This window comes from Lates calcarifer, linkage group LG17, assembly GCF_001640805.2.
Source record: "Lates calcarifer isolate ASB-BC8 linkage group LG17, TLL_Latcal_v3, whole genome shotgun sequence".
Lineage (NCBI taxonomy): Eukaryota > Metazoa > Chordata > Actinopteri > Centropomidae > Lates > Lates calcarifer.
In genome coordinates, this window is record NC_066849.1 from 10,325,936 (window position 1) to 10,353,039 (window position 27,104).

Here is a 27,104-nt window from a genome sequence, read left to right on the forward strand (position 1 = left end):
TTCAGTAGAGTAGCTTCTGAGACTTAGTTAATGTTATTAATGCTAATGTTTCCTGCTAGGACAAGTCAGATGTCTGGTGTGAAAATGTCTATCAACCACAGTCTGTACAGGCCCACAGGGAGCTGAGAATTCAGCTGATCAGGCCAGTTAAATGAAAACACCTACATGGGTAGGTGGACTTATGGATTTTAATTATAGGACCTAGTATGAAGAAATGAATCACACTATTACAACTTACGATGAAGGAGGGAACTGGCATAATGGTTAGTGTTAGACAAAATGATGATTTTCCATATTACTTTCATCAGAAGAATATGCTACTCATCTGATTATAATATATGCACTATGACTGCATCACTTTTATTCATCACCACATTTAACGACTTTCAAAAATGATGAACTCCAGCATGAAGAAACTGTCATTTTTTGGAGGAAGATATGCAATTGTTCAACATTTTTCATAGATTTTGTTCTTCTGATGGAAAATTATTTTATGATATATATCATATATTACAGTGATATTATTGTGCTATACAAATGACACAGAACACATGTATTTCATTCAGTGCAGTTAAATGGCCCTCCTGATACAGCGTACACTGAAGCACATTATGTGCTGTTGTGTTGTACCATTTGTGTCTACACTGTTTTGCTGAGTCTGAGAACAATATACAAGTACAAAGCAGTGGGGCCACAGTACATACAGTAGATGTACTGATCTGGAGCAGCAAAGAAAACATGAATGTTTGCAAGTATACACCACTGAATACACATATTGTTCTGGACTTTTAAAAATAATAAAAGAGCATTTATTTACTAGAAGATGTTAGTTTTCACTCTTTCAGTATTGATCCAACAAAATGCAAAAAATAAAAACAAAAGACAAGTGTAATTTAAAATAAACTTTGTGATTTTATTGTTTTATACTTACTCTTACACATCATACAATCCTAAATCTTTAAAAGAAAAACAAAATAAAAAGATATCTGGTGGTGTTTCTGGGGGACTGGAGTGCCAAGGGACAAGAACTACAGCTCTGTGCACATTGTAGATTTCATTCCATGCCCCTCAAGCTCGTCTCGAAAGACAAAATGAATTATCCTCTTCTGTCTTTACTTCTGCAGTTAACAGACTCATCATAGGTTTATCATTATTATCAATCAAAACCCTTGCATGATGAAGATACTGATTATGAAAGGTTGTGCTAAAGATGGGATTGAAGACATCAAAATTATATCAAAGCAACAGAACAGAAGGAAGATAAACATATATGTATTGATAATATCTAGATTACGTAGGTATGGTTGCCCTAAATGCTGGTGCCAAGTCCTTCATCACAAACAGTCAAAGCAATTTTTGTTATCCAACTGTCCCAAATCACATGTAAGAAAATTGGGCCTCCATCCTCTGACATAATCAATATTAGGGCCGCGTAGTTTGATAAGTGACATTACAGCTTGTTGTGTGAATCATGGTGGTTTACATTCAAACTGCTCATGTTTATTAAGAAAAAAAGGGGTGTGATATGAGCAGTCAATAGAAAATGCCAAGTGTAAACCATGAAATCCACATGATTTACATAGCTGAACAATCATCCCGAGTAAAGAACCTTTTTCTGAAAGGATTACTGATCTGAAAAGGAAAACTGAGTGTTCTGTAGGCAACAATGTTCTGTAATGGTCATCAACCCGAGCAGGCAAGTCTGAATATTCTGAATATATAAGATACACAAAACTGCAGAGCTGCTCTGACCACAAGTTCCCCTAAATATGACAATTATTATCCTTGTACATAATTATCACTCGAGAATTCCCCATAAACTCCTTCTGAATTTTAATTTGCCAGTAGTGGTGAGATGGGAGGGAGAAATTAAATCACAGTCCAGAGTTTTAGATGACCAACAGTCCCAATGTTGGCATGCTAAATCATTAAGTCGTTTAGCCACGTCCATCATCAACACTAAAACTTTTACATGAATTCTGGTGGCCAATTTTCCAAACCAAACTCAACTAGGTCCCACATGATATTCTGCCTATACAAGGAAAACAGTCATTCATTGGCTTCTTTAGAAAATGCATCCTCTGCAAATTCCTTGCAACTTTTCTGCAGCTTTCATAAATATTTGATGATCGAGATCAAGCAACATTTACAAGGAAAGCATTTGATGATGAAAAGATGAAACCTTCATTGCCCCTCTACATCTCACAAGAGGCCTTTATAATTTTCAATAATAATGACTATGCTATGAATAGACTTCAGTAATAGGATAAAAGCAGGGATTGGAATACTGTGTAATTCTGCAAGGTTAATGAAGCTTACAGGGGCTCGTTAACAATCGGACAGGTATTATAAAAAACAAAGCCACATGGCCCGTAGGAGATACTCATGGTACAGCCAGTTAATGAACATATTCTCGACATGACATGGGCAGATGTAAAAAACTGAAAAAAGGGGGAAACAAGATGGGGAAAACAATCTGTGCCATTTGCGGCACAGAATTTTTTTTGGATAATTATGAAAAGCACTTTTATACACATAGTACTATTCTTCACCTTAGTCCCCCACCTTTATTACCTGGCAAAAGTCTACAATAAGATTATACTATATGAATAGGAGCCATATGGTATTTACATTTGGAAAAAACACTGTAGAGTCCTGTTAACTTGAACCTCAAGGGTCCAGCCATGCATTGTGCTAATGCTGTGTGGCTTTTTAAACATTCCAGCTTCATTTCAAACTGTGCAGTAAGTTACCAAACAGTAACCTCTATGTTCATCTGCACACATGCATGTAAGATTGATCTTCCTAGAAGAAGCTAGCTAGAAGCGATCTTCGTAGTAAGGACTCGTCTGAATCTGAGCACATCGTAAAAGCACAGCACGCAACTCCATAGCATTGCGACAATCTTTACGTTAGCTGAGCAGGTGTGTCAATGTGTAGAGTAACTGCGACCCAGGTCAGTTTTCATTCAGCATGTGTCAGTGGTCTGCTGGTGGTTAGAGAAACATGGAGCTTCACTCTTGGCTCCATTGAACAGAAAAGGGCATTCAAGGAGGACGCACCGCCTCAATCGAGCAAGAAGGCAATTTCCTCAGCGAGCCTGCTGTACAGGATCAAATATAAACTGCAAATGACCCAGATGCTGAACAAAACTGAGTAGGTGTGGCACATTATCTTGTGCTCTGCAGTTGACACACTTCATTGTGCTTTGTTTCTAAATCCAAAATAATGGACAATTTACTGCACAATCTTAATTGTAACGGCTTAACTGGACTCTACTCCATCATGTCAGAGCTTGTGTATTTTTTTCTTCAATGGTTATATAATCAAGATGGAATTACTTAAATATAATTGAAAAGGTTAAGTGCAAATCTTAATGATTTGCTGACACATGCTGCCAATCCTCCAGCACAGACCAACCAAACAATAAAAAATAAATAGAATGCAATCACACAATTCAAGCTAACTACAATATATTAATATAGATCTTCTGATGTCATACGCTCATTAAAACAGAAAGAAAAAAAAATAAAAACAAAACACAGAATTCAATCACTCAGTTAAGTCAAGGTTCTCAGTCTCCCCTATCCATGCCCTCCCCTACCTTCCCCCTCCAATAATTGTTCATGCACCCAATATCAGTATGATAAGTCAATATATCAAAGAGAAACATTTCTTGAAAATGCTGAGACTTGAGAGTTCAACATGTGATGACCCATAGAATAAAGGTTGGAGGAAGAGGGAAAAAAATGCCAATCTGACAAGAAGTTGACATCATTTCAGTCTGGGAGAAAAATTTATATTCCAAAGCCCTTAAAAGGTCTTGCTGATACATGAAATCTTGCAGTGAGGTTTTTTTTTTTAAACACTGGACCCTCTTAATTGACCTCTGTGTCGTTATCCGGGCTGTGACACATTCCTTAACAGCTCACCCCTGTGTCATATCAACTACCTAACAGGGATTGTATAAAAATAAACCCACACGATCGCCCCAAGTTGAGAAACAAAAAGGGGTAAAATCAAAATGCCTTCCCTCCCCACAGCAGCACTGATGTCCACCAAGCCCCTACAGCTCTCTCCCCGACTCTCAAGCAAATGTGCACACACGCGCTTTCATACAAACATATGCACACATGCACACGCACACGCACACAGAAACACTCAGATTCAGCCGCAGTCACTATTGGAGAGAGAGGGAGATGCTAGTAAGGGAAGCGTCTGGACAGTGGCTGCGATCTCACCACCCCACCCCGCCCGTCTTAGACTACCATGAACAAATGAAGCCATGATATCAGGTGTTTTCATCCAACTCGCCATTGTTCAAATTCACAAAGTCAGAGAGACTTTTTTTTTGCACTCAGTCCTCATAACTTCTGAATTTTCTCAGCAACCACGATGGGATTTTCCTTGCGTATGCGGGCAGCAGCTGCACTCCGGTAATCATAGGGACAGTCGTGTTTGTCAGAATAACGGTGAATGGCACAGAACAGGTTGCCGCAGCGACAGTCAAAACCTTCAGTAAAGAGAGGTGCACAGAGTCAATCAAACACAGAAGCTTTATTATAAAGAGCATTGCACATTTAAAGAGTCTGCACATTAACTACTGTATAAAGGGCCTCTACAGGTTGAAAGGTTCATAGCCGACTGTCTGGGTATATTTGCTCTTTAACTACTTTTAAGCTGGGCACATTAATATTTCAAAAAAAATAATAAAGATGTGCAACTGAGCCTGAGTTCAACTATGCCCTGAGGGTACTGCTGTTATCAGGTTATCATTTTCACATGCATACTGAGGGTTTAGGCCAGGGTCAGGCCAATATACAAATATTAGTATTCCACATTTAAAAAAGGCCCCTGCAGCCTCCTATGAGGCAATTTTGTTTGGCAAAATGTGGAGACCAAGCAGTACACTGTGAAATGCTTGACTGTGAAATGCACCACTAACCTGCAGTATGTTGCTCTCTGCACCAAAGTGGTTGAGTGTGGAAAAAAACATTTCACAAACCATGGGTGGGCAGTGAACTTTTGGATATGTAAGATCCAGGCACCTGCTTTTGTTAAGCCCTCAAAAGTAGCAGCTGATCTTAAATTATTTCTAAATGCATCATTAAGCCAGGATACTTGAATGGTGGTAACATGGTGCCATTCTTTAGTTTTTGAAAAACTGTGAAAGCAGATTTCTGCACCAGCTGCAGACAGGTGACAGAGTTGTTAATGAAGTAACAATGGAAGCATTTAAAGAAATGCATGTATAACCAGATAAGGATATCAATGACTTGTTTCAGGATTGTTTCAGATTTTTTAGATGCTTTCCAGGTAGAGAAAACATGTCTAATGTCTACACAACATCTATGTGGAAATCAAAGTGTAGATCCAGGTCAAAGATCAAAAAACACTTGACTGACTTTTCAACAATGGCGCAGTTGGTATTAAGATCATTTGTATACAACCATCATTTATTGTTTTTGGAAATGGTGCTACCCAGAGAAGGAATGTACATGGAAAATAAAGTGCCTTGGTTGATGGCTGGGAAACACAACAACTGAGATGTGCATTAAGATAAGAGCAGTATCAGTGAGCCTGGCTCAATGTTTTAAGCCACAAAGCAGAAAGCTCTTTTTCAGAAGCTGGACATCTCGAAAGAGTAAACTGTTCATTTATTGATACCCTGCTCCTAAACTGTGTCATCCCCAATGCGAGACATAAATTGATTTATATAATTTTTTATAAGGAAAGATCTTGCCTCAGAATTATGCAAGAGCTCTGACAGTGCCATAAATTAAAATGGTCAATGATTAATGTCTGTTATTGTGCCACACAGTGCCACGTCAACATTTGAACACTGCACCATGAGACAAAAGAGCTTGTAAAAAACTAAATTTCTGATGTGTTAAACAAAGTATTCTGAAATTCCTACTCTGACAGGTTATGACTCAGGTGAGGGGAAGAAAGTCCCAGTAAGGAAGGTTTGTGACTCATAAACCTTTGAACCATACCAGTAGCTGAAAAGAGCTCACTGTTCCGTGTATGACTGTGTGTGTGTGTGTGTGTGTGTGTGTGTGTGTGCTGCTCTCTCACCAGTAAGGCCAACTTTCTTCCGGCAAGAAAAGCAGCGGTTCTTTTTCTTGTTTTTATCAGGGGTTTGGTCACCATCAGATGATGAAGCCTGTGCTGCTTCGCCCACTGGTTCTGGTGGAAACAAAAGAACGAACAAAACAACAAAAATACAATGGTCACAAAAAATTATCCACCACATGTTCACAGGAATACCTCTACACATTCACACGTTCAGTATATGTTTAACACTAACAGCTAAAAAATAAAGTGACCCAACAAAAACATTTAAAATACAGTAGAGTGTTTAAGTTGTTTTGGGGTTGTTTGAATTTGTAGGGAAAGGGTGCACAAGCCCAGAGCTGAGCACAAAGAGTTACACAGGATCCACGATGAAGGATGTTTCTTGCTTATGGTAGAAGGTAGCAAGTTCATCCCATTGTTTACCTGTTTATTGATACCCCTCTGCCAAATAAGAAGTACTCTCTGTTGCTGTGAATGTGACTCAGCTCATGTGACACTAGTATACATAGTGAAATGCAAGTGGGTGGAGAAATTATTAGGGAAAGGGCCACTGTTTTCTGCAATGTTTACCTGAGCTGTTGGAAGTACCCTCCTCTTCTCCCTCCTCAGCCTCCGCTCGATCAGAGTCTACAGCTCCTGAATCCTGGGAGATGCTCATAGCGGTCATCTGTTGAGTTACTGGGCTGGGAGAACTAGGACTGACATCACAACAAAAAACTGATTTTAGACAATCATTCTAGAATTCTTCTCTCACTAAGAAAAATAAATGAAGAATTAACACAACTTTAATTAATTTGGTAGTAAAGGAATGGCAGAGCGATTCATGCCTATTTTGTTAGTGATACCGTTTCACAGACAACCCAGATACTCTTGTTTCTTTTCAGAATGACTTAACATTCTGCCCTGAATCTTTTTTCTTATTTTGTGTCATAAAATGCCCCATCATTTTGTTTGCTGACTGACTATTAATTACTCAGACCGCCCTCACGATAAACTTCTCTGAGAAATGCCTTTGATGAGCTATCACAATCAACTTGACAAAACAGAGGCAACTACAGGGCCTACAGAAACCATACAGTGCATACAAATATCCTTGACAACACTGTGCAGATGGATCATGCGCATATCCCCTTGAAATTTTATCACACTGGGAACAGATGACTGTTTGGACTTCTTTATAGACATTCTGGGAATAATACACCTATTACAGGTGGGGGCATTATAATGTGTATAATCTGTGTTTTCCAAGAAACTCAGAAAATGGAGACATTAGTTTCATATTACACTACAGTATATTTATGTTCAAATCTAAAACCCTCAAAGTCCGCTATCTGGTATTCTTTCTTTTATATCTACTGTGGTCTGTTGCCTGATTGTTTGGTTTATTTCCAGCAAATGACAGCCACATCTGCCTTGCAATGGCCTAGTGATCTGTCCAGGGTGTACCCTGCCTTTTCGCCTAATGTCAGCTGGGATAGGCTCCCGCCCCCCTGGGACTCTTAATGGATAAGTGGCATAGATAATGAATGAATGAATGAGAGTTACATCTATAAAAGAATCCTACACAAACAGCATGTTACAATACAAAAATACATTTTTGAACAATTAAAACAGCAACAACAAACAACAACAGAGCTTCATTATCTTCACATACTTGTCTCACCCTTCACTTTCTTCACAATGGTACGAAGAACATCTATTTTATAATTCAAAAAGAATTATTTATTGGCACAGCTAAAGCAAACTATATAAAAGGACTAACAAAAAGCTTACAGTGCATTACTCTCTCAGCTTTTTCTTTCAGTGTCAACCTACGGCAAAGGAGCTCTATGATATATTGCTGCATAGGTGGCATTACAAACAAGCTATAAAATATACCTTGGTTAGTTCTGGCCTTGTATGTGCTTGGCTGACAGATATTCTAATGTGTGCAAATATCCCCGATTACAGCACTCCTACTGCTTCTCTGTAAAATGGGGTTAGATATGTATGTAGCACATTGTTGCTAACAAACTTAAAACTGGCTGAATTTTTTATTAACTTGCAAAAATGTCTTACTAAAGAGCACAGAGTCATCTAGTAAAGTTGAAAATATTTGAAGTTGATAAGTAAGATGTAAATACACAAACACAGTACCTTACCATCTCTGATTTCTGCAGAGGCAAGCTGATGTACTACTATTAACTGAAGGGGACTAATGAGAACACATTAGGACCAAATGTGCTGGAGCTTGTGATGAACTGATCTACAACATTAAACAGGCATTAATTTAACAACTTAATCAAATGTCCGGTAAAATGACAAACACCGTGTACAGGATAAAGGATTCGTCTGATCAGCTTCTTAAAAATCACTTCACAATGAACACTGAAATTGTAATTGTAATTTTACTTTGTGAATCAGTTTCAATTTTTGTGTCGCTCATAATGACTTACCTGTGGAACAATATGGGGCTGAGCAATTTCCCCATATGTCAGTCAACATACCTGGTTGTTTGTTCCTCGGGTGGGGTTCCCGCCACCTCTGTACTGGGCTCTGAGGTTGTGCTCTCCACAGTCACACCAGCTGACCCTGGTGATCCTGCTGGTGATGTAGCAGCTGTGTGAGGAAAGAACAGACTGATACTACGGAAAACACAGAGCCTGCTGTTTTGGCCCTGAACATCATGACCTTCCACTTTTTTCCGTAAGTATCTTATTATACGCCACTCACTTCCTGTGTTTGTCTACCATGATAAGATGTTTTTTGAGTTGATGTGAAACAACAGATGGAGACGTCACTCTCTTGCTTTCTGATGCCACAGTGCAGGCAGCTACTGCTACCTCGGTTCTCCAACCCCTTTTAGCAAATTAAAGCGCCCCCTCCCCACCCCACCCACCCCCACCCTCACGCCTGTGCAGTTTTTGAGTGATACGACTTTTCCAAGTTCTTATCTTTTTCCTCTTTTCAGACCCATATTCAGCTTCCCTCCTGCATTTTATAGGTCATGTCTCTCCCATCTTCCTACCTTTCTCTCCCGGGGGGCTGGATCGCCCCCCTCCCTGTTGTCTCTGCAGGTGTTCCTTGTAGCAGACCGAGCACATGCCGTTGGTGCGGGGGTTACCATAGAAACCGCATCCCATAGTGCAAAGCATTGGCACCTGCGTCTGATTGGTCTCCTGAGCCATGCTCTGACAGAGGGGGTAAGGGGGATGGGAGAGGATATTCCTGAAAATGGGGTTGCAGAAGTTAGTCAGTATGATTAGCAGTCCCTATTTGATTACACTTTTATTCATTTTGAGCTAAAAGAGCTTGGAGACTGGCATTGGAGCATGAGAGTGGAGTTGGAGCAGAAATGTGAGTTTCTTTGTGAGCTAAGGGTTATGACCAGCTAATTGTAGCTGTAATGAAGATTTGTCAAGCAGGATCGTAACTATTTTACATGGGCCAAAATAAAGTCCAACACCACAGACAGAATAAGTCCAGTTCTGCCTATAATGCAGAACTGGATTTTGTCACACTTAACTGAAGATACAGTCTAACTTATGTTTCCAAAATGATGGGAAGAAAAAATGACATTAATGGCAAAATATGACAGCAAAGAAATCCAAAATAAAACGTGTCACTTAATATTATAGTGCTCCTCCTGCAGCATTAAGGGAATGCGCTAGGAGTTTTGAAAGTATTAAGGTATGGATTAGTCACAAACATTAAGCACGGAACTGTGCACAGCAATGAAAACTAAAGGTATAGCGAGTCTCATATAATTCCACTATAAAAAAGAAGTTACAGTCTACGAAACCCTAAGCTAGCTCAGCTGCTTTATGCTTTCTTCCGCCGCACACCAAGATGTTTTGGTCAGGGCAAAGTTAACAAAAAGGAACAAAAGCTGCAGAAATGTCTACAGGAAACCACCTCAAAACTAACCCGAAACCCTCAAATTAACCAATGACTTGACACAGGTTAACACTACACTGCTTACAATCTAGCTAAACAACTTACAGCTGACTGTCCCCAGTCTGAGTTTGTCCGCAGCAGAAAACAATTGACGTCCTATGCTTGCATAGCTCAAAGCAAATACTGTAACATTAGCAAACAGCCTCGCTGGACGTTTTGTCTGTCTGACACTGCATACCAATGCAAAAAGAAGGACAAAACTCGCCTGGTAGCCTTACATCGTAGCGAAAATCAAGAAAATAAAAATAGTAAAGCGTCCTTAGCGACGAACTGTAAACAAATCTTGTGTTTTAAATCGAATAAACGCTAGTGTTAGCAGGCTAACGTTAGCTGAAGTGCTAGCATAATCAGCCAGCCCAAAAACAGTGCACTTCCCGACAGTGTCCTAGCTGGTTTTAAAATCGGTTACACACTGCGGAAGACTCCCATAGCGGTCTGAGATGAAGACAGTACCTGAAATTCAAGGTACCGGGGGCTGTCGACGATCCTGGGCTTCAGATTTGTACAAATTGTGTCCCCAGCAGAGCGCGCGGCCTCCTACCCAGCGCTAGCTCCCGACATTCGAAACAACGACCATGACGTCATCCCCAACACCGATTCAGACGGGCCAACATCACAAAGTCCATTACCCTCCACACACCAAAAACATCCCCCAACACACACCGAAAACACCACCAAACTCACACATGACGCTAATATTAATATTGTTAAGTGTGACACCGACACTGTGCTGTGTCCACAATTTATTGGCATATCAGTTCATTGACAGTTGCTTGTACACACTCACCAAGGTTCAGACACAGAGTACTGAAATTAAAACTGCAGATCTAAAAGCAAATGAAATGCATTATGAACTCCACGTGATACTTAAGATGTGTGCATGTGTCATATTTATAAGGAATCTAGGAGCCCCTAACATGATCTTGGCAATAAAAAACTTGCTTAGTTTTTGGGAATGCTTTGAATTCTTTTTAGGCACTAATACTTTCAAACAAAGACATAGATTAGTCTGCATCATATGTAAAAAATACAGTTCTCTATTCCAGCATAAATAATAAAGTGCAGAAATGTATAAATTTCTTTAAGGCCACAGGTCAGAGCTTTAAGTTCAGTGGTTAGTTACATCAAAAATGTAGTGTCATTCAAAAGTAGTTCAAATTTAGTGACTACATAAAGATAACATGATTAAATGAATTTTCTCTTTCGTTATAGCAAGCAGATGTAAATGCATTTAAAAATGGTTAATCTACAGTAAACCTCAGTCTTCTGTCACCACACCGATTATTAACTCATGGAGAAACACAACACAAGTCGTGAAGTCTAGTTGTTTGGGCTAGCCTGCTCCATCGCCACATCTCCCTCAGTCTTTTCAGTGATCTGAGGGGCAAAGGGTCCCACCAGCCAGTTGAGTGGTGTGTTGTTTAGTAGATACTCCATGACACCATCCAGTGACTGTTGAACCTGGGAACAATCAAACGCCAGTATTACTTTCAACACCATTTCTTAAACATTTACCTAATCAAAACAAATATTCTACCTTAAAAAGTATGCTATGCTTCATTGTGGGTGAAAAATCTTGAGATTATAGTTGTGTAAATTACTAAATACAACATAAGCTTGACTGTCCTAGTTTCATAAATGCATATGAATGAGCAGATACCCCTGAGAATGGATGTTTGTTTATGCAATGTATGCCAGAGTCTCCCATTTAATTCCTTTTAAGTAACACTCTACGGGTATTATTTAAGCACCAATAAAAAGGTAATCGAGGGAGAAACTGTGTTAAGTGATAGTGTTGAAAAAAAGAGGGTAAAATGTCAAGCACTAAACTATATTTAACCAAGCTGATGCAGCAAAAAGAAAAACACTGTGCAGAAGACAGTGTGCTGCAATTAGTACTTGGGTCAGGTGGTGACGGCTCCGCTCCAGAAGAAGGGGTGTGAGAGTGCTGGTGCTCCCCAGAGAGGAGTGCAGTTCTTCAGCTGATTGCCTTGCGCTGGTCAGCTGGTCCTGGACTGCACCTGGCAGACCCTGAGCACTTGAAACCACATTGGAGCACGCTGACCGCAGCTGGTCGCTCAGACCACGCACCATGGAGAGGGCCCGCCATTCCAGCTTCTGTGAAAAGACAATGGAAATAAAAAATATGAGTGAATGATGAATAAGCAGTGTATTAATGAACTTTTAGATGATAATATAGCATTCCAATCCCACGTGATTTAGCAGGGGCATTACAATGCCCGTGATCCTTAACAGATTAGTGGTATAGATAATGAATGAATTACAATGCAATGTCAGCCTCTAAAATACAAGTCTGTTTTATTGCTGAAATAAGAACTTTTGCTTTGTTTTTGTCCCTCTGAGAGAAATGCACTCGCTCTGCAAGTTTTTCTTTTGTTCAAGTAGTATTCCGAGTCACTTCAGAATACACATGCTGCAAATGTACAGTACATGTACTGTAAATGCTGTGAAATGCACAAATAATCTGATTAGAATCCATTTGTTCACTTCCAAATTGCTTCAGCCCTGACCTCAGATTCATCTTTGGTCCCGTCTGGCTCCGACTCAGTCTGTCCAGCTCCAGCATGCTTCTGCTTCCACTCTGTCCAGCGCTGCAGCAGCTGCTCTGAGGCTCCTCCTATCTGGTTACTGGCGGTACCCAGGCTGGTTCGGGCACTCTCTAGCAGGTCCAGGGTGCTGGTAATCTGAGCCACTGCAGCATAGGTGGCATCCCTGGCATGCCGTGCACGCCCCAGTGAGTGCTGTAGGGCTCGCTCCTGTACCTTGGCTGAGAGTTTCCCCAAGCGGACAAAGTAGCTGGGGCTGTCTGACAAGGTGGTCACCTCACTGGTGACAGGTTCAGCTACAGCAGCTGAAAGAGGACATTATCAATCTCATATATATATTCAAGAGAAATGTTTTGCATAGCCAGGGTATCTGGAATTCTAAATATGGCTTTAAATATTAAGGTGTGAGCACACAGGTGTGATAGTTCTGTATGTAATGTACAGTTTTGTGAACTCTTAAAAGGGAAACAATGCAGTAAATCAGCCATTTGTATTAAATGTTATGTGAAGGAATACACAGAAGAAATTCAGTATATGTACATTCTATGTGGCATGTTTTTAATTGATGGATAAAGGTTGAATTGGTTCCCTCTCTCTGTGCCAGCTGGTGCATCTGCTCAGAGCCGGGCTACTTGACTCCGACAGGGTTAAAGTACATCTGCTCAAGAGAGACAAAACGACTTGACTCATTTCACTCCCTCCAGTCATCTGTCTGTGAAAGCTAAGAGATATGCAGAGTCACACTATCTCCCTGTGCCTCTGTTAAAAGCTACTTTGGTGGGTCTGTGGGCCACAGTAACCACTGAACAAATCCAAAATCCCCAGAGTACTGCCATTATGGGTGCTTTGCTGCCGCTGCCGATTACAGTTGGGAGTTGAATCCCTTTCATATGCATAATCAGAGAACAGGATGGTCTCATGAGTATTACTGCTATATTCGAGTATGGCCGGTTGTCATGATAACATGACATCACAGTAGCAGGTGTCAAAGCTGTGAGTGCTGGAAACTGTAGGTGCTTTATGGGCCAAGTTAACAGAAGGGAAGTTCATTGGAATGTCCTGCCTCTCGCCCTATGAATAGCATCGACCATTGATGTGTTCAGATCCAGCCACCGTGTTAGAACTGAACACTTTTATCATGACCACCCCCATCATGCCACATCACCTTGTCGTGCCTTTATAGTGATAATTAATTTGGGCAGCCTCATTAAATTTGCTGTTTGATCTGTAGATCAATGAAGAGTGTTGGCTACTGACTCTCACTGTAAATGGCAAACAGCACTAATGCCATCATTCTCGCATAGTAATTATGGGATAAATCAAGTTTAAGTAAACCACAGTAAGTCCTAGTTACAATATGAATGCTTACACACAAAAATGTATGAAATTAAGCTTGGAGTAATGGAGGTAATAGAAGGATATTTTTTGAAACTTTTCAAAGATCCTTTTCATCTGGCAATGTTGAACTGCAGGTGGTGTACTTGTAATTTAAAGAACACAGGCAAAGTGACACTTTTGTTTGTGTGAAATATCTTAAAAGGGACAATCTGTGAACCAAATCTAAACAAAAGCATAACGAAAGGGTTGGAATCACTCCCACTTTAACTGATAGATCTGTAACTAGAATTGTATAACAACTAAATCTGACTTGAAAGTGCTTTGTCACTATAAAAGTTTTGTTTATATTAGAGTCACTTATGAAGCACTGACGTGAAACAGATTTCAATTATGATCAGGGGAGAAAAACATGGAATGCTTATTGTTGCAATAAAACATGTAAATATATCAACTCAATATGGTCAAAAAACGTTACTGAATGGGTCTTGTAGCCCTAGATTCTTTAGCTATCTTATAAGCTCAAGATAATTTGTTTGTTTACGATCATCCGTGATAAAAAAAAAACATGAAAAACTGTCCCCTTCTCATCCACAATTAATTAATTCCAACTGTGGCCTTGTTTCAGCTTCATTTGATCCAACTGTCAAAACACACCTGTCTGTACCCCAGCAGGAGACATATGGGTTTATCACCTCCCCCTGGTGTTTTATGAACTGATTATTTTTTCCACAATAAGGACAGCTACTAACCCAGCTCCCTCTCAGTGAGCGGTAGGTTCTGGTCAACCCAGTCCTCGGATCGGCTGAGGGCCAGTCCCATCCCACTGCTAACCATCTGGCCCATCCTGGTGCCCATGACGGTGCTGATACCTCCGCTGACTGCTGCCCGGGTCAGCTCGACACCACCCATCACAGCCCCCACCACGGCGTCTTTGGCGCCCGCCACCGACTGGTACACCATGCCCACTGTGTTCGACACCACCTGAGAAACAAACAAGCAAATTATGTGACGTGCTTGCAGAGTAATGGTAGTGATATTATGTATTTTCTATATAGCGCTTATCCTATCGGCAGAAATGACATTTGGGACAATCTGGTCCACAAGGAGCAGCTAGCACAGATTGAATGATGATGCGGGGTGTGTTAGGATGAGAAGTGGAGGCTAGGGAGTACATTGTTTTCTTTTTTAAGACACCCTAGAGTGTAGTGTGCTATCCTTTTATACTTTTACTCATATACAGTATGAAAGAAAAAAAAGAGAGGCTGTGGTCAAATCTACTATATTGTTAATGCTTGTTTGCAGGCAGTTTAACCCATGGCTTGGTTATTTTTTACTGAGGAGCAACAGTAACTGTTCACATATTGTAAAGGGTAAACACTGTTGCTATGGTTACCTGGAGAGCAACACAACTTTTGAACTGGTTTAGAGGGCTAATTAATGGCCTGAGATATGTTGTTAGGTGTCTTCAGTTATCACTCAGTGTGATAATGGTTAACAGTACAATAAATCAATCCAAATACACAATAAAAAGGAAAGAAGAAAAACAGCAGCAGCAGCAGCAGCAAACTATGTAAAAGAGGGTCTGAAATGCATTCTTTGCCTACATTACAGTAGCATGGCTCTCTGTCTGACCTTGTCTGCTGGTTGGTGAAGAATGGGCAGCTTCTCTTCCATCTTATCCAGTCCTTTCAAGGCATACTCATTTACTGTGGCAACTGAAACAAGTCCACGTCAGACATTTCTCTGAACTTCAGAAGAATAAAATCTAAACAGCTAAATGTATCAGAGAGGAGTAATATAACAAATAAGAAAACAGCAACAGTCAAGCAGTTTCATTTTACCGTGCAGTGGGAACTGAAAGGGTTTTAATGATTTCTGTGAAACCTTCTTCTGTTCTCAGAAGAAGAAACCTACCTTTATTCTTATGTTGCACTCTAGCCCAGAGGTAACAAGTGGACCTGACATTCTTTTATAGTACATTTCAATGCCGTTATTGCACATATATTACATCATATTTTTTTTGCAGGGAGAAGAACTTACGCTGTGGTTCTATCATGTCCAAGAGAGGCTTGGACCCGGTGGTGGCAGCTGCTCCCAGGGTTCGGACCCCACTCTCTGCTACATCCATCACTCCCTTTAGCAAGGGCACATTGCCTTTGGTGCTACTGTAGGCGCTGGAAACCACCTCACAAGCTGAACTGACCAGGGGCAAGTTGCTTACTCGGGAGACAACATTCTGGGGGGGGGGGGGGGGACAACAGCAATTACTGTCATTGAAAAGACATGAAAAATGTGAAATACAATCCTGTCTCCATAAAATAAAGGTCATTTCAGAACAGAGTTTAAGTGTTCTGTTAGGGATAATGATTGATTCCCCACAGTAGCTTATCATAATGGGGGTAATTCTAGGCGTCAAATGAATTCATAATATGCCTCGGTTTTGTAATAGGTGTCATTTTGGGTCACAGTGCTCCTCACCTGCTGGTCTCCATTAGCTTGTTCTGCTGCTGCAGCTCCACTCTCATTAGTCTTCCCGCTGTCTGCCATTGTGACTGCTGGATTCAATCTCTGAGATGGAATACAGAGTGCCAGAAACAGAGATTCACCTCACATTGCTCGGTATGCATGATGAAATACATCTTCCTCTCTGATATTCTTTGTTAAATTGGCTGATTTACTTTATCTTGCACAGAAGTAGTGCTTCATGAATTTGGAAATGGAATTGCTGTCCTGTCAGACAGTGTAATGTAGGCAGAGAGGCAGCTCAGCCATGTTAAATTCATTTGTCAACACTATGATGCAATGAGGATGAAACTGCACTTAAAAAACATAAAGTGGTGCAGCCAAGCAAACAATTCAAGTCTCTATATGTCAAAGTTTACGGTCAAAAATTGGCTAATGATACATTTAGAATTCAGATTTTTCCTCTTGACTTCCCACAGCTCTATTTTTTGCATTTTAAAAACTACATAGCATCCTGCAATAATAAAGGCTTAACACCAGAGGTTGGGCAAATGTCTAGAATTTGTTTGTGAAAAGAGGGATTCATGTCCAGTGGTTGGTAGATCAAGGTTCAGGACAAGCACATGTGAAGTTTCCTACTGTTCAACCAAGTGAAACAGAAATCAGCACAAGGCCTATTTCTTCACACCTGAAACAACACTGGTACCGTCATATTAAAAAGTCCAACATGCAATGAATACAGAAATGATAAATTATGAGAGGGAATTCTGCGGATACACAAGTTGGTCTAATTTTAAATCATAGTTCAGAGAAATAGTTAGTTCTGAGAAAAGTCACAAGGAATGGTAAGAACTGCGAGCCCTTGGGGCATTAATGCTGGAGATTGATTATTCACAAGCTCACAAGAAGGCATGCAGGCAAAATGGTCCTCTGATATCATTTATATCAAGTGAAAACTTGTAAGTGAAATATTAAGCAACACTGAACTTCTACCAATGTAAAATATTGCTTTAAATGAAAACTGGGCAAAAATAATTTCTCTACTGAAATACTGCTTTAAGTAGTACACTAATACTGGCAGTAATACTGAACACTAATACGGAACTATTGCCTTAAATTAAAACTAAATATCATATTTAATTGGGCCACAGAAAACAGTAAAATAACATTTATAATGTAGTCAGTCAATTGTCCAATTATATATCCAGTTTCTATTCTTCCTGAGGTCATGAGGAGATATTATTTGTCATTTTCAAATTAGCATAGGCTCAACTTCGCACAAGATGTTTGACACAAGTCTTAACTGTTCCCTCACCGTCCATCTGACATGTCTCTTCTAGGAGTGGGCGATATTGATAAAATTGTCCATCATGGTAAAGTGTGTGTAATGTAAGACCACATGTAACTGTTATTTTTGTCATCAGTTATTCCGCTGATTATTTTCTTGATTGATAAATTAAACATTTAGACTATAAAGTGTCAAAAATGATAAACATTCAGGTTACTATCATAGAGGATCATCATTTGAGTAATTGGAACCTGTGAGGGTTTGGCACTTCTGCTTAAATGACTTTAAATGACTTTGCAGTCAATCCACTAAATTGCTGTTAGTTTAATTTCTAATGTAACATATATCACAATATCAATATTGTCATCAAGTGAGAATCTATTTATGGGTTAATCAACCAACATCATACTAAATTCCAATATTGTCGTAAATGTGTAAAATAATTTGGCAGATTAATTGATAATGAAGGTGATCAAAAACAACAAAGAGGTGCATGTGAGGGAAGTGAAGACGAGAGGTAACAGATAGGAGACACACAACCCCCCCCCAGGCCTCCTGCAGCAACATCTTCCCCTTCTCCTTCTGGTGATCCCAACATGTGGGCAACATCTGTCTGCATTCTACCAGATGGCACAGAGAGACAGCGGTGGACTCCACCTGTCTTTACTACAACACTGTTAACAAGCATTTCAAATGCTTGACCTGATGTTTGGGGCAGATGAGTCAAAGGAGGACACGGCCTCTCTGATCATACTGGAGGAGAAAACATACAGCAGTCGCATGAGGACTGCATCCAGCCAGGTGTAACGTGCTTCCTGCCAGGCTGCTGTAAACGCTCAAGGTTGATTAGGCTACGCGTCCACCTGACGGGGAGGGCCTGCTGACAAAGGAGTGAGCATCATATCCAACAAGCTACAAGTTCCAACCGTAGATGACCTGCATAAAGATCTACTGTTTATTCATTTCACACAGCATTTTAAATGTCAGACTGAATAAAATACTCCCTCTGATGTTTTCATGACCTCTCTGGTTCCAGACAATTTCTCAGGGCTCTGTGTGATTGCAAATTGAATTTTGTTGCACCAGCTTTGTTGAACAACATGTTTTTTTTTTCTGAGAGGCTGTTGATGAGATCTTCACTGGTTTTATTACAAAGCAAAGTCTGACACTGTGCTCTCTGATTATCAAGTGTGAGATGAACCTGAGATAATTTTCAGAGACATGCTACATATTATGAGGAGGGCTGTTATGTAAAACGACTAAGTTGTTTTAGACTTGCAGAAATCACCATCTCACTGACAAGCGATTCCAGCAGAGCGTTCATACAAAGACTATCTGGCCTCTTCCTATTGCATTTTAAGCTCATCTGTCACATCCTCACACTATTGAGCAACACCATCCCCTTCACGGTCCCTTTGGAGCTGAAACACCATATGACCCTTGATATTAATTGACAAGCTGGCATATCTCCAGAAAACTATTGAGACACATGTCATAGGGGACAGTGTTGGAGCAGAGACACAAGAGAGATCACTAAAAGTGAGTGGGTTAAAGACACTGCAGCTGTCCATGATCCAACAGACAGACACAAAGTGCAGCTGTCTCTTATATTTCGGTTTTATCTACAAGAGTGCACACCCAGATGAGTGAGGTCAGGACAGGACCCTCCAAGGAGTCCTAGGATGAATCTAAGTGGTCAGGATTTTTTCTTGTGAAACACTGAATACTTTTTCCCCCCTCAGGCCTCTAAAATTCTCCAAATGAAACAGTCTGAGAGGATAATCTCTCATGGTTCATGTCGCCACAGGAGATTGCTTCACCTCTAAAGCTAAAAAAGCAGGGAAACACTGCCATTGCACAATATGACATTAAGCAAAGGCACCTAATAGAAACTAATGAAGAATCAGTCCAATGTGGAGCAAAAAGAGCACATAACTGCAGCAGCCTTCTTACATGACTGATGTCAAATGTGATAACCCTGCTGAGAGGATGATTTCCACCTGTGAAAACCCATTTTAGCTGCTTTTTGACTCGGAGGAGGGCGCACCACAACGGCTGTCACTTCTTCCAGTTTATTGCTGATGAACTTTACCCCAGATGAGTACACATGACTAGCTGTCAACGGTACTTAGCATTAACAAACCTCTTTTCACCGGTTCCTCCTAATTTATCATGAGCTCTGGTCAGACGCAACACTCTTCGGCATTAACAGGAAAAGTAAGTTTCCCCAGCCTCTACAGGGAAGTAACGTTAGTGTAAGAGCGGCTAACTTAGCTAGCTTAGCTAACTGTGAGGATAGGGTTTAAAAAGAAGACCGGGCTGTCAAATGAGCCACTGACCTCACTGGCAGCCTGTTGCTCCTCTGTCCCGCCGTGACCTGCAGTGTAACGCTGGTCAATGAACCCGGTCCCAGCCTCCGACAAGGTCCCCTTTCTTTCGACCGGACCTTGGAGCTGTGACACAGGCAGGGCAGAAAGGCGGAGAGTGGGATTGTCTTATAAACTTTTAACCAATTAAATCACAGCACAGGAGCCACAGTCAGTGTAGGCCGCAGCTTCCCCACTGATATTGATTTGATTCAAATGGATGTAAATGAATTCACATAAAAACACAAATTCATACACATACATTACTACTATACTCACTCAACTGTTTGTATGAACTCGCCTTTCTCATTAGTCTCTATTTACAACACAGACTCTGACAACATACTCATTCGTAATGTGATAAATGCATGGATTGTATATAAAGATGGATGAGTTTGATTTGTGGGTTGGGCAGAGGTGCTGTATATACTTACTCGAGTGTATTTAAATGCATTTTGAAGCACTACACTGCACTACAGAGCACTTCAGAGGCAAATATTGTTTTATAGCTCCACTACATTTCTAGGGTTACTTGATTTGACAAGATTTTACATGCTAAACATATGATAAGTTAAAAAAAAAATATGATGTAGAGTAAATAAAGCAGTTGAAATTGGCTTCCATCCTAACCAACCTAAACACTGAGATACTGCTTACATGTTCATGTACCAGCAGTAATGCAACAAAGTAATATCACTGATATGATGAGCATGTTAAGTTTTAAAATTTTACTCAGGCTTTACTTTTGTGATATATCCCTGAAACTAAGCAGATATTACTACCTTTACATATCACTAAATGACCTGAGTACTTCTTCCACCACTGGTACTGAGCAATTTCATGATGAAGCACATTAAGTCTTAATAAAATAAGTCTTTTATTCTTTTTTCACAGAATATTCTGCTGGAAATGTCCAGGATCTTTCAGCCACACCCTGTGGACTTCCACCAGTGGATGGAGTTTGCTCATCTGTCAGGAAGATGACGTTGCTGTTATCATATTTCTATCACAGGCAGTTGTATATGGATGATACTCCAGATAGTGCAGTGGGTGGGCCTTGTGCAGATACTTTTTGGTCGAAGTGCAATTTTCAGGGTCAGTTATGAATCCTCAAGCTTAAATTTCCCTTTTGTTTAGCAAAAAACACTATTTTAACCCCCTCTATGTAACATTTATAAATGGCAGATACTTAATAAATGCTTTATAACTCACTATAATGTAGTTATAAGCAGCTATAAGGTTTGAAGTGTTTGCTAATGTATTTGTCAACAACTATAACTCCTCCTGTAAGGCATTTATATTGGTGCATAAATTATTAATGGATGGTTGACAATATTTTACAACACTGTAGTAATCATATGAAATATGTCTTCATGTTTTCTGACAATATAAATGATTAATTATTTATTAGTTATATATATTGAGTGATGAGGTATTTATTTACTCATAAATATCCTACGTCTTCTTTAGTCTCCATGATGATGTGCAAACACTCTCTTCTGATGAAAGCCACCACTACATGAAGCTACTCCAGAGGAAATCTAGAAAGCATCTTGCGTAAAGAATTTTTGTCAGACTCTCACTGCGAAAGTCAAGAAGGAATCTAGTTTCTTCATGGGGTTCAAATTCATTTTTGTTCTAATCTGTTTGTGAATGATTTATAAATGTTAACACATGAGGTTAACACACTGTATGGATTTGTATATTATACTGTGTTTTTGATCACTCAGTAACTGTTTATACACTAGTCATGGATGCTTCAATGGAGATGTTATATAGCCGTTGACAAATACTGCACATTATGAAGCACTTAAAATGTCCTTATACTTACTTACAACTACATTATAGTGTGTTACAAAGCATAGAAAACAACCATTACTTACTGGTGAATCACATGCAGTCTTTAATGCCAGTGTGGCCATTTCCCCACCCCATACTGTTTATACAGCGAATCAGTTGTGCGGGAAGTCAGACAACCATGTTAACTGCAATTGACGTGGTAAACCCTGAGAGGGCAGTCTTTACCCATTAAGTCAACTTTTTTTCTGTAGCCTCACCCACACAGAGCTAGACTCATTCAAATTATCATCTTTAAAATCTTTACAGTGCAGATGCAGTACAACCCCAGTACAGAGAGTCTTTTTTGAATTAAATATTAATATTTAATATTTAAATATTTTAAAATCTCCAGGAAAAATGGGGCATGGATGGTGAAGGAAAACAGACTGTGACAATAGTTGCATTGATGTAATGTACTTATTACATAGTCTGAGATGTGATTTTCACACAACTGTTCTTCTTGATGTGGAATTCACATAATACTGTGTATTTTATCGATGTAAAACCAATACAGTGCTGGATGCTGTGTATCATCATCACTAGAACTCTATTAACTCTCCCTTTTCATTTGGAGAGGATTTTCATTATTCAAGCCATTACAGTTTTCATTATGTGTCCCTTTGTATTTTCCCAAACGCCTGCACTGGGCTCCAGAGAAAGGAAACAGATTACCTCTAATGTTGCTAGCAGGAATTCATTGAATAGAGCCTGTTGTAGCTTTGTGTTGGTCAAGTTTAAAACCCAGGCTGCACTGGCTGCAGTTCAGGTTATAACACTAGACCGAGGCTGTGAAAGAAAACTGGTCTGAGAGAGAAAATAGCACGAGGTGGTAAACGTGGGTGTATTGTCCCGACCGCAGTTGTATGGCTCCTTTCTCTCTTATTGTTTGATATGCGCAGGAATGACAGAGCTGTTTCAACCTCTGCATTATGCGCCTTTCACGAAAACACAAATACACACACATCCGTGCACACACTGGTGCCACCACACTCTCCTGCAAGATAGTTAGCAACACATGCCCCAAAGGCTCTCATCTGTTCCTGCTTAACTCTTAACTCTGCTTCAATGGAGCAGTGATTGAGGCCAAAATTGTTCTGGATATTGAGTAATTGAAGATTAGTAGATAACAGGAAAATCACTCATCCCTCAGAGTAAAATGATCACTCCACTCTTCCCCACTCTCCATTCTCGCTTTCTTTTTCCTGCCTGGAGACATACCTTTGGAGATAAGAGCAATAAATTGGCAATTTGGCCATATTTTCATGGATATGAGAGCAGAAAGCATAAATCTTATTTATATAGATTTATTTTAAGATATTTGAGCTTTTCCCACAGTAAATTGAATGCCTACTTTCAAAACATTTGGTCATAATAGAAAAGGAAGACACGCACTGCTTTGATACATCACAACAATCATCATAATAAACAGTGTAAAAAGAGGAAATGCAGTACCCCAGATGCACTTGTATAGAGGCACACATTTGGATATATTCTGTATAAAAGTCATTGAATTGTTCATACCCCCAGTTTACAAAAAACAAACAAATCATCAAAAACCGCAACAAACTAAGCAGAAGATACTGAAGGGCTCGCCATAAAAGATTTAAGATGTCCAGATCTCAGGTGTGTGTTTTGGGTCTTTGAGTCATTTTGCGTGGAAGATTAATAGTTTCAATAAGCTATCCATCATCATCAAAGGGGTTTTTGCTAAGCAAAAAAAAAGGAGCAGTACAATTATACTGTAATGAAAAACATTTGCTCTCTTTCATGTTTACTACTAAACCACAAGTCTCAGGTGCACTGCGAACAGATTACATCACAAAAAGTTTGGTTTTCCTTCCTGTTTCACCTTCTGCTCTTCATTGTCAGCAATCTCAAAACTGTAGATATTACGCTCTGTCCATTAATAGCCGACCAGATCTGCTTGGTTTCATCTGCACTACACCATTGATGGGAATCTTATTTCCAACATCCTGCAACAAATTTCCGGAGGCTTGCAACACAAGGTATCAGTAACATACAACACAGCGACAAATCATCTCCTGGTTGAAACTGGATATGGACCTTTGCCCTTACTATATTCTGCCCAATAGCAAATTAATAAGGCATAACCAAGGCCAGGTTAATGTATAAGTTGTGTGAGAGAACCACTCTCTGTTGAAATGATAAAGAGACAGGAGACTTTGTCACATACTGGTAAGCACAGTATTCATTGTTATACCTTCTTATGGAAATGTATTAATCAGAATATCATGATCTGAGACTGAAATGAGGCCTGTTTAAAGCAATGGTCTAATTTTTTTTGCCAGGAGTTAAGTGGAAGATTGATACCACTCTCATGTCTTTACAGATGCAGCCTGAGCCAGCAGCAGGTTAGCTTAGCTTAGCATAAATGCTCTTAACAGGAGGAGAGCTAGCCTGGCTGTGCCAAAAAATAACAAAATTCACCTACCAGAACCTCTAAAGCTCACTTATTGACACGTTATATTTCATTCGTTTTATGCAGGACTATTTCTTGTCTCCAGGAAGTCACTGCCCCCTGCTGAGAAATCAGGTCACATCACCCTCTGTAAAACAACAGATCTTTTCCCAGTGTTTTTTTTTTCCCCTTTACACTCTTTGTATGAGTAAAATAAACTAGATTTAATGTGTTAATTAGTGAGCTTTAGAGGTGCTGGCAGGTGGATTTTTTGGGACCAAAGCTAGCTGTTTCTTCCTGTTTCAAGTCTTTATGCTAAGCTAAGCTAATCGCCTGCAGGCAGTAGATTTACATAAACCAGACAAACATGACATCTGTATCAGTCTTCTCTTCTCAAGTCTCAGCAAGCAGATCTCTCAAAATGTAAAACTATTGCTTTGAATGAAAACTAATATGGACAGAACAACAGTATGTAGTGGGCCTGCATCAAGGTAATGTTTTACCGTTAAATATCTATTCATGTTCTTGAGTTTGATAATATTGTACATATACTGTTGTGTGATTTACTGTTGTGTGATTTTTGGTTTGCCTACACTTAAAAGCAAGCTGTAGAAACTTACCAAATTATGTGCATCAGAGTGTATGAGAGTTGTACATTGCAAGGATGTATGTCCAGTTATAAAGTGGAGGTTCAAAATGAAAGCTCATAAAAGTCATTAACTTTATGCATTAAACTTTTTGCAAGCGTTACGGTCTTTAATCTTTTGAGTAAAATTGCCCTGTGAGGAAAACTTAACTCGCTACAGACGTTTTATGACTGTTGTGCCTTCGGCTTAAAGGATATTAGAAAAGTGATTTGTGGGGAACCTCTAGCAGACTTTAAAAACATGTAATCTAAAAGATTTGTAGCCACAGTCAGAAAACATGGGAAATGCCAGGTCACTGCATGCAACATACAAAATGAAAAGCAACAAATAACAGAGCTGCGTCTTGCCATGGCCAACAGGTAGTGTCAACTTTACTTCCAGAGAGAACGCATATTTTCCTCGCACGCTGTGTTTTATGACTTTCCATCACTTTTTAAAATACCAGGAGCTGCCTTTCTATTTCTCTGGGTCTCCCCTGTTTAGTCTAGAGAGCTTATTTCACCCCAGAGCCCTGACAACGGGTCAGCTGCCTCAGTGGAGGTGGAGAGGAAACATGGACAGAGCCGACTGGCCCTGAAATATTTATGGTTCTTTAGTGTTTTGATTGTATGAGTTTTGACAGCGATGGCACATTACTGTGACCCTTCTCCAAACAAAAGGCCTATCTGTTGTGACTTGGAGAGGTGAGGCAAAGTCCATGCTTTTTCACCATACATCAATTCTCCAGGCTTTGCTTTTTTTCCTCTCTCCTAAAAGATATCTCAGTATGTTTTAGAATTGATCTCTTTTCAGTATAGTTTTGCTTCTTTTATCCTTCCCCACTATTTTTTCCAATATCATTTCCTTCAAATCTCCTCATAGCAAAGTGCTCTTGCCCTGTCTCCTCTCTCTGCCTTGTCTTCCCACTCCCATATCCCATCTCATTTCCTCTACCTTGTCATCTCTGCACCACATTCATAATGACAGATTGATGGCTACCTCTGCAGTACCTCACAGTAATAATAAAGTCACATAGATTGGTCCCAACTAATTTACAACAAGCTGATCAAGTCTGTTTACACTCCGACTGTAAATTATTTCACATTTAGACTATTTAAATCTTATGAGCAATCAGCACTTAAATTTACTTTAGAGTATTAATTACAGTGTCATCTGTAGACTTAGCTGCAAGTGCTAGAGAATAAGCAAGTGCATTTATGAATAATGAATCACAGATCTGCACACAAACTTTGAAAAATGGAAAAAGTTATATAAACATGAGTAAATATAAAATTGAGTTTGCTTTTTTCGCATACTAGGAGATGAACAAACATCCATCATTTATGAAAGCAGACTTTTCGTTGTTCTCATTCACAGCAAAACAAAGCTTTGTTATTCAAACCTTTTTGCTTTACTGTTTGCATGTCATGCTGAGAAGAGGAACCACTCAAAATTGAGCTCACTGCCTTGATGTTTTCGTATGAATACTGGAGCAGAGTCTCACACCAGGGACTGTTACTATCAAGGTCATTTTCTGTATTTTTCATGTGATACAGATTCTCACTGTGCTAGGCATGTTCAGTCTTGACATAGTATTATTTGAGTATTTTGATAATATTATCATACACAGCCTATTCTTAATATAATCAATTGCATTTATAATCAACATTTCACAAGTCAAAGATGTGAAATTGAGAAAAGAAAATATAGTAGCTAAGTCAGCTATTTCAACCACTGATTTTTTTCTGCCCCACAATACTAATAAACTGTAGTTAATTATGCATTAGATTGTGTCATATCAAACATGATTCTAAATGTAAACCTCATTCTTTTATTTTAAACAAAATAAAGGGACATTTTATGTAAAAAGAAAAAAAAGTTGAGAAAATAACAACATACTGTCTAAATGTAACAACATCACCTGACTTCCTCCCTTGCTCCTGTCATATTCACTGTGGCCACTAGAGAGCTTTCCCACTTGAACTTGTTGGTTTGGGGCATTTGCTGAAAAAAACGATGTTGTCTTACCAGACCAGGTTGCTTAACAATAAAACATAACCACGGGTTGTAATAAGCTGCTCGCAAAATTGGACTGTGGGGTCGTTTTTTGAAGAGAACAGTTTTGAAACTGCTTGTCAAATGGCTGAGCTCCATTAGTTGAGTGGTCAGAATGACTGCTGAGAC

At 39.6% G+C, this 27,104-nt stretch overlaps 2 protein-coding genes across 3 annotated transcripts; both read right to left on the reverse strand.

Moving 5' to 3' along the window:
• Positions 1 to 892: 892 nt before the first annotated feature.
• Positions 893 to 10,617, reverse strand: zgc:77486 (uncharacterized protein LOC405808 homolog). 2 transcript variants are annotated; one of them, XM_018667356.2, is made up of 6 exons: positions 10,468 to 10,617; positions 9,086 to 9,285; positions 8,565 to 8,676; positions 6,649 to 6,776; positions 6,079 to 6,189; positions 893 to 4,513 (listed from the first exon to the last, which is right to left on the reverse strand). In XM_018667356.2, exons 2-6 carry the CDS (start codon positions 9,243 to 9,245, stop codon positions 4,365 to 4,367), a joined length of 660 nt encoding a protein of 219 aa, XP_018522872.1. In that variant the 5' UTR covers positions 9,246 to 9,285; positions 10,468 to 10,617; the 3' UTR covers positions 893 to 4,364. The 2 variants fall into 2 exon arrangements, with proteins under 2 accessions (XP_018522872.1, XP_018522874.1); XM_018667358.2 differs by lacking the exon at positions 10,468 to 10,617 and adding an exon at positions 10,060 to 10,254.
• Positions 10,618 to 10,744: 127 nt separating this feature from the next.
• On the reverse strand, positions 10,745 to 20,176 carry plin3 (perilipin 3). Its single transcript, XM_018667355.2, has 8 exons — positions 20,010 to 20,176; positions 16,398 to 16,487; positions 15,960 to 16,155; positions 15,552 to 15,634; positions 14,669 to 14,900; positions 12,546 to 12,886; positions 11,914 to 12,132; positions 10,745 to 11,475 (listed from the first exon to the last, which is right to left on the reverse strand). Exons 2-8 carry the CDS (start codon positions 16,464 to 16,466, stop codon positions 11,335 to 11,337), a joined length of 1,281 nt encoding a protein of 426 aa, XP_018522871.1. The 5' UTR covers positions 16,467 to 16,487; positions 20,010 to 20,176; the 3' UTR covers positions 10,745 to 11,334.
• Positions 20,177 to 27,104: the final 6,928 nt, after the last annotated feature.

Coding starts and splice junctions, on each gene's coding strand:
- plin3 (XM_018667355.2), bottom strand. CDS start 16,466: ATGGCAGACAGCGGGAAGACTAATGAGAGTGGAGCTGCAGCAGCAGAA. Junction 14,901..15,551: donor TTCACCAACCAGCAGACAAG/GTCAGACAGAGA, acceptor TTTGTTTCTCAG/GTGGTGTCGAACACAGTGGG. Junction 11,476..11,913: donor GCCGTCACCACCTGACCCAA/GTACTAATTGCA, acceptor GATTGTTCCCAG/GTTCAACAGTCACTGGATGG.
- zgc:77486 (XM_018667356.2), bottom strand. CDS start 9,245: ATGGCTCAGGAGACCAATCAGACGCAGGTGCCAATGCTTTGCACTATG. Junction 6,777..8,564: donor CCCGAGGAACAAACAACCAG/GTATGTTGACTG, acceptor TTGTGATGTCAG/TCCTAGTTCTCCCAGCCCAG. Junction 6,190..6,648: donor GGGTACTTCCAACAGCTCAG/GTAAACATTGCA, acceptor TGTTTCCACCAG/AACCAGTGGGCGAAGCAGCA.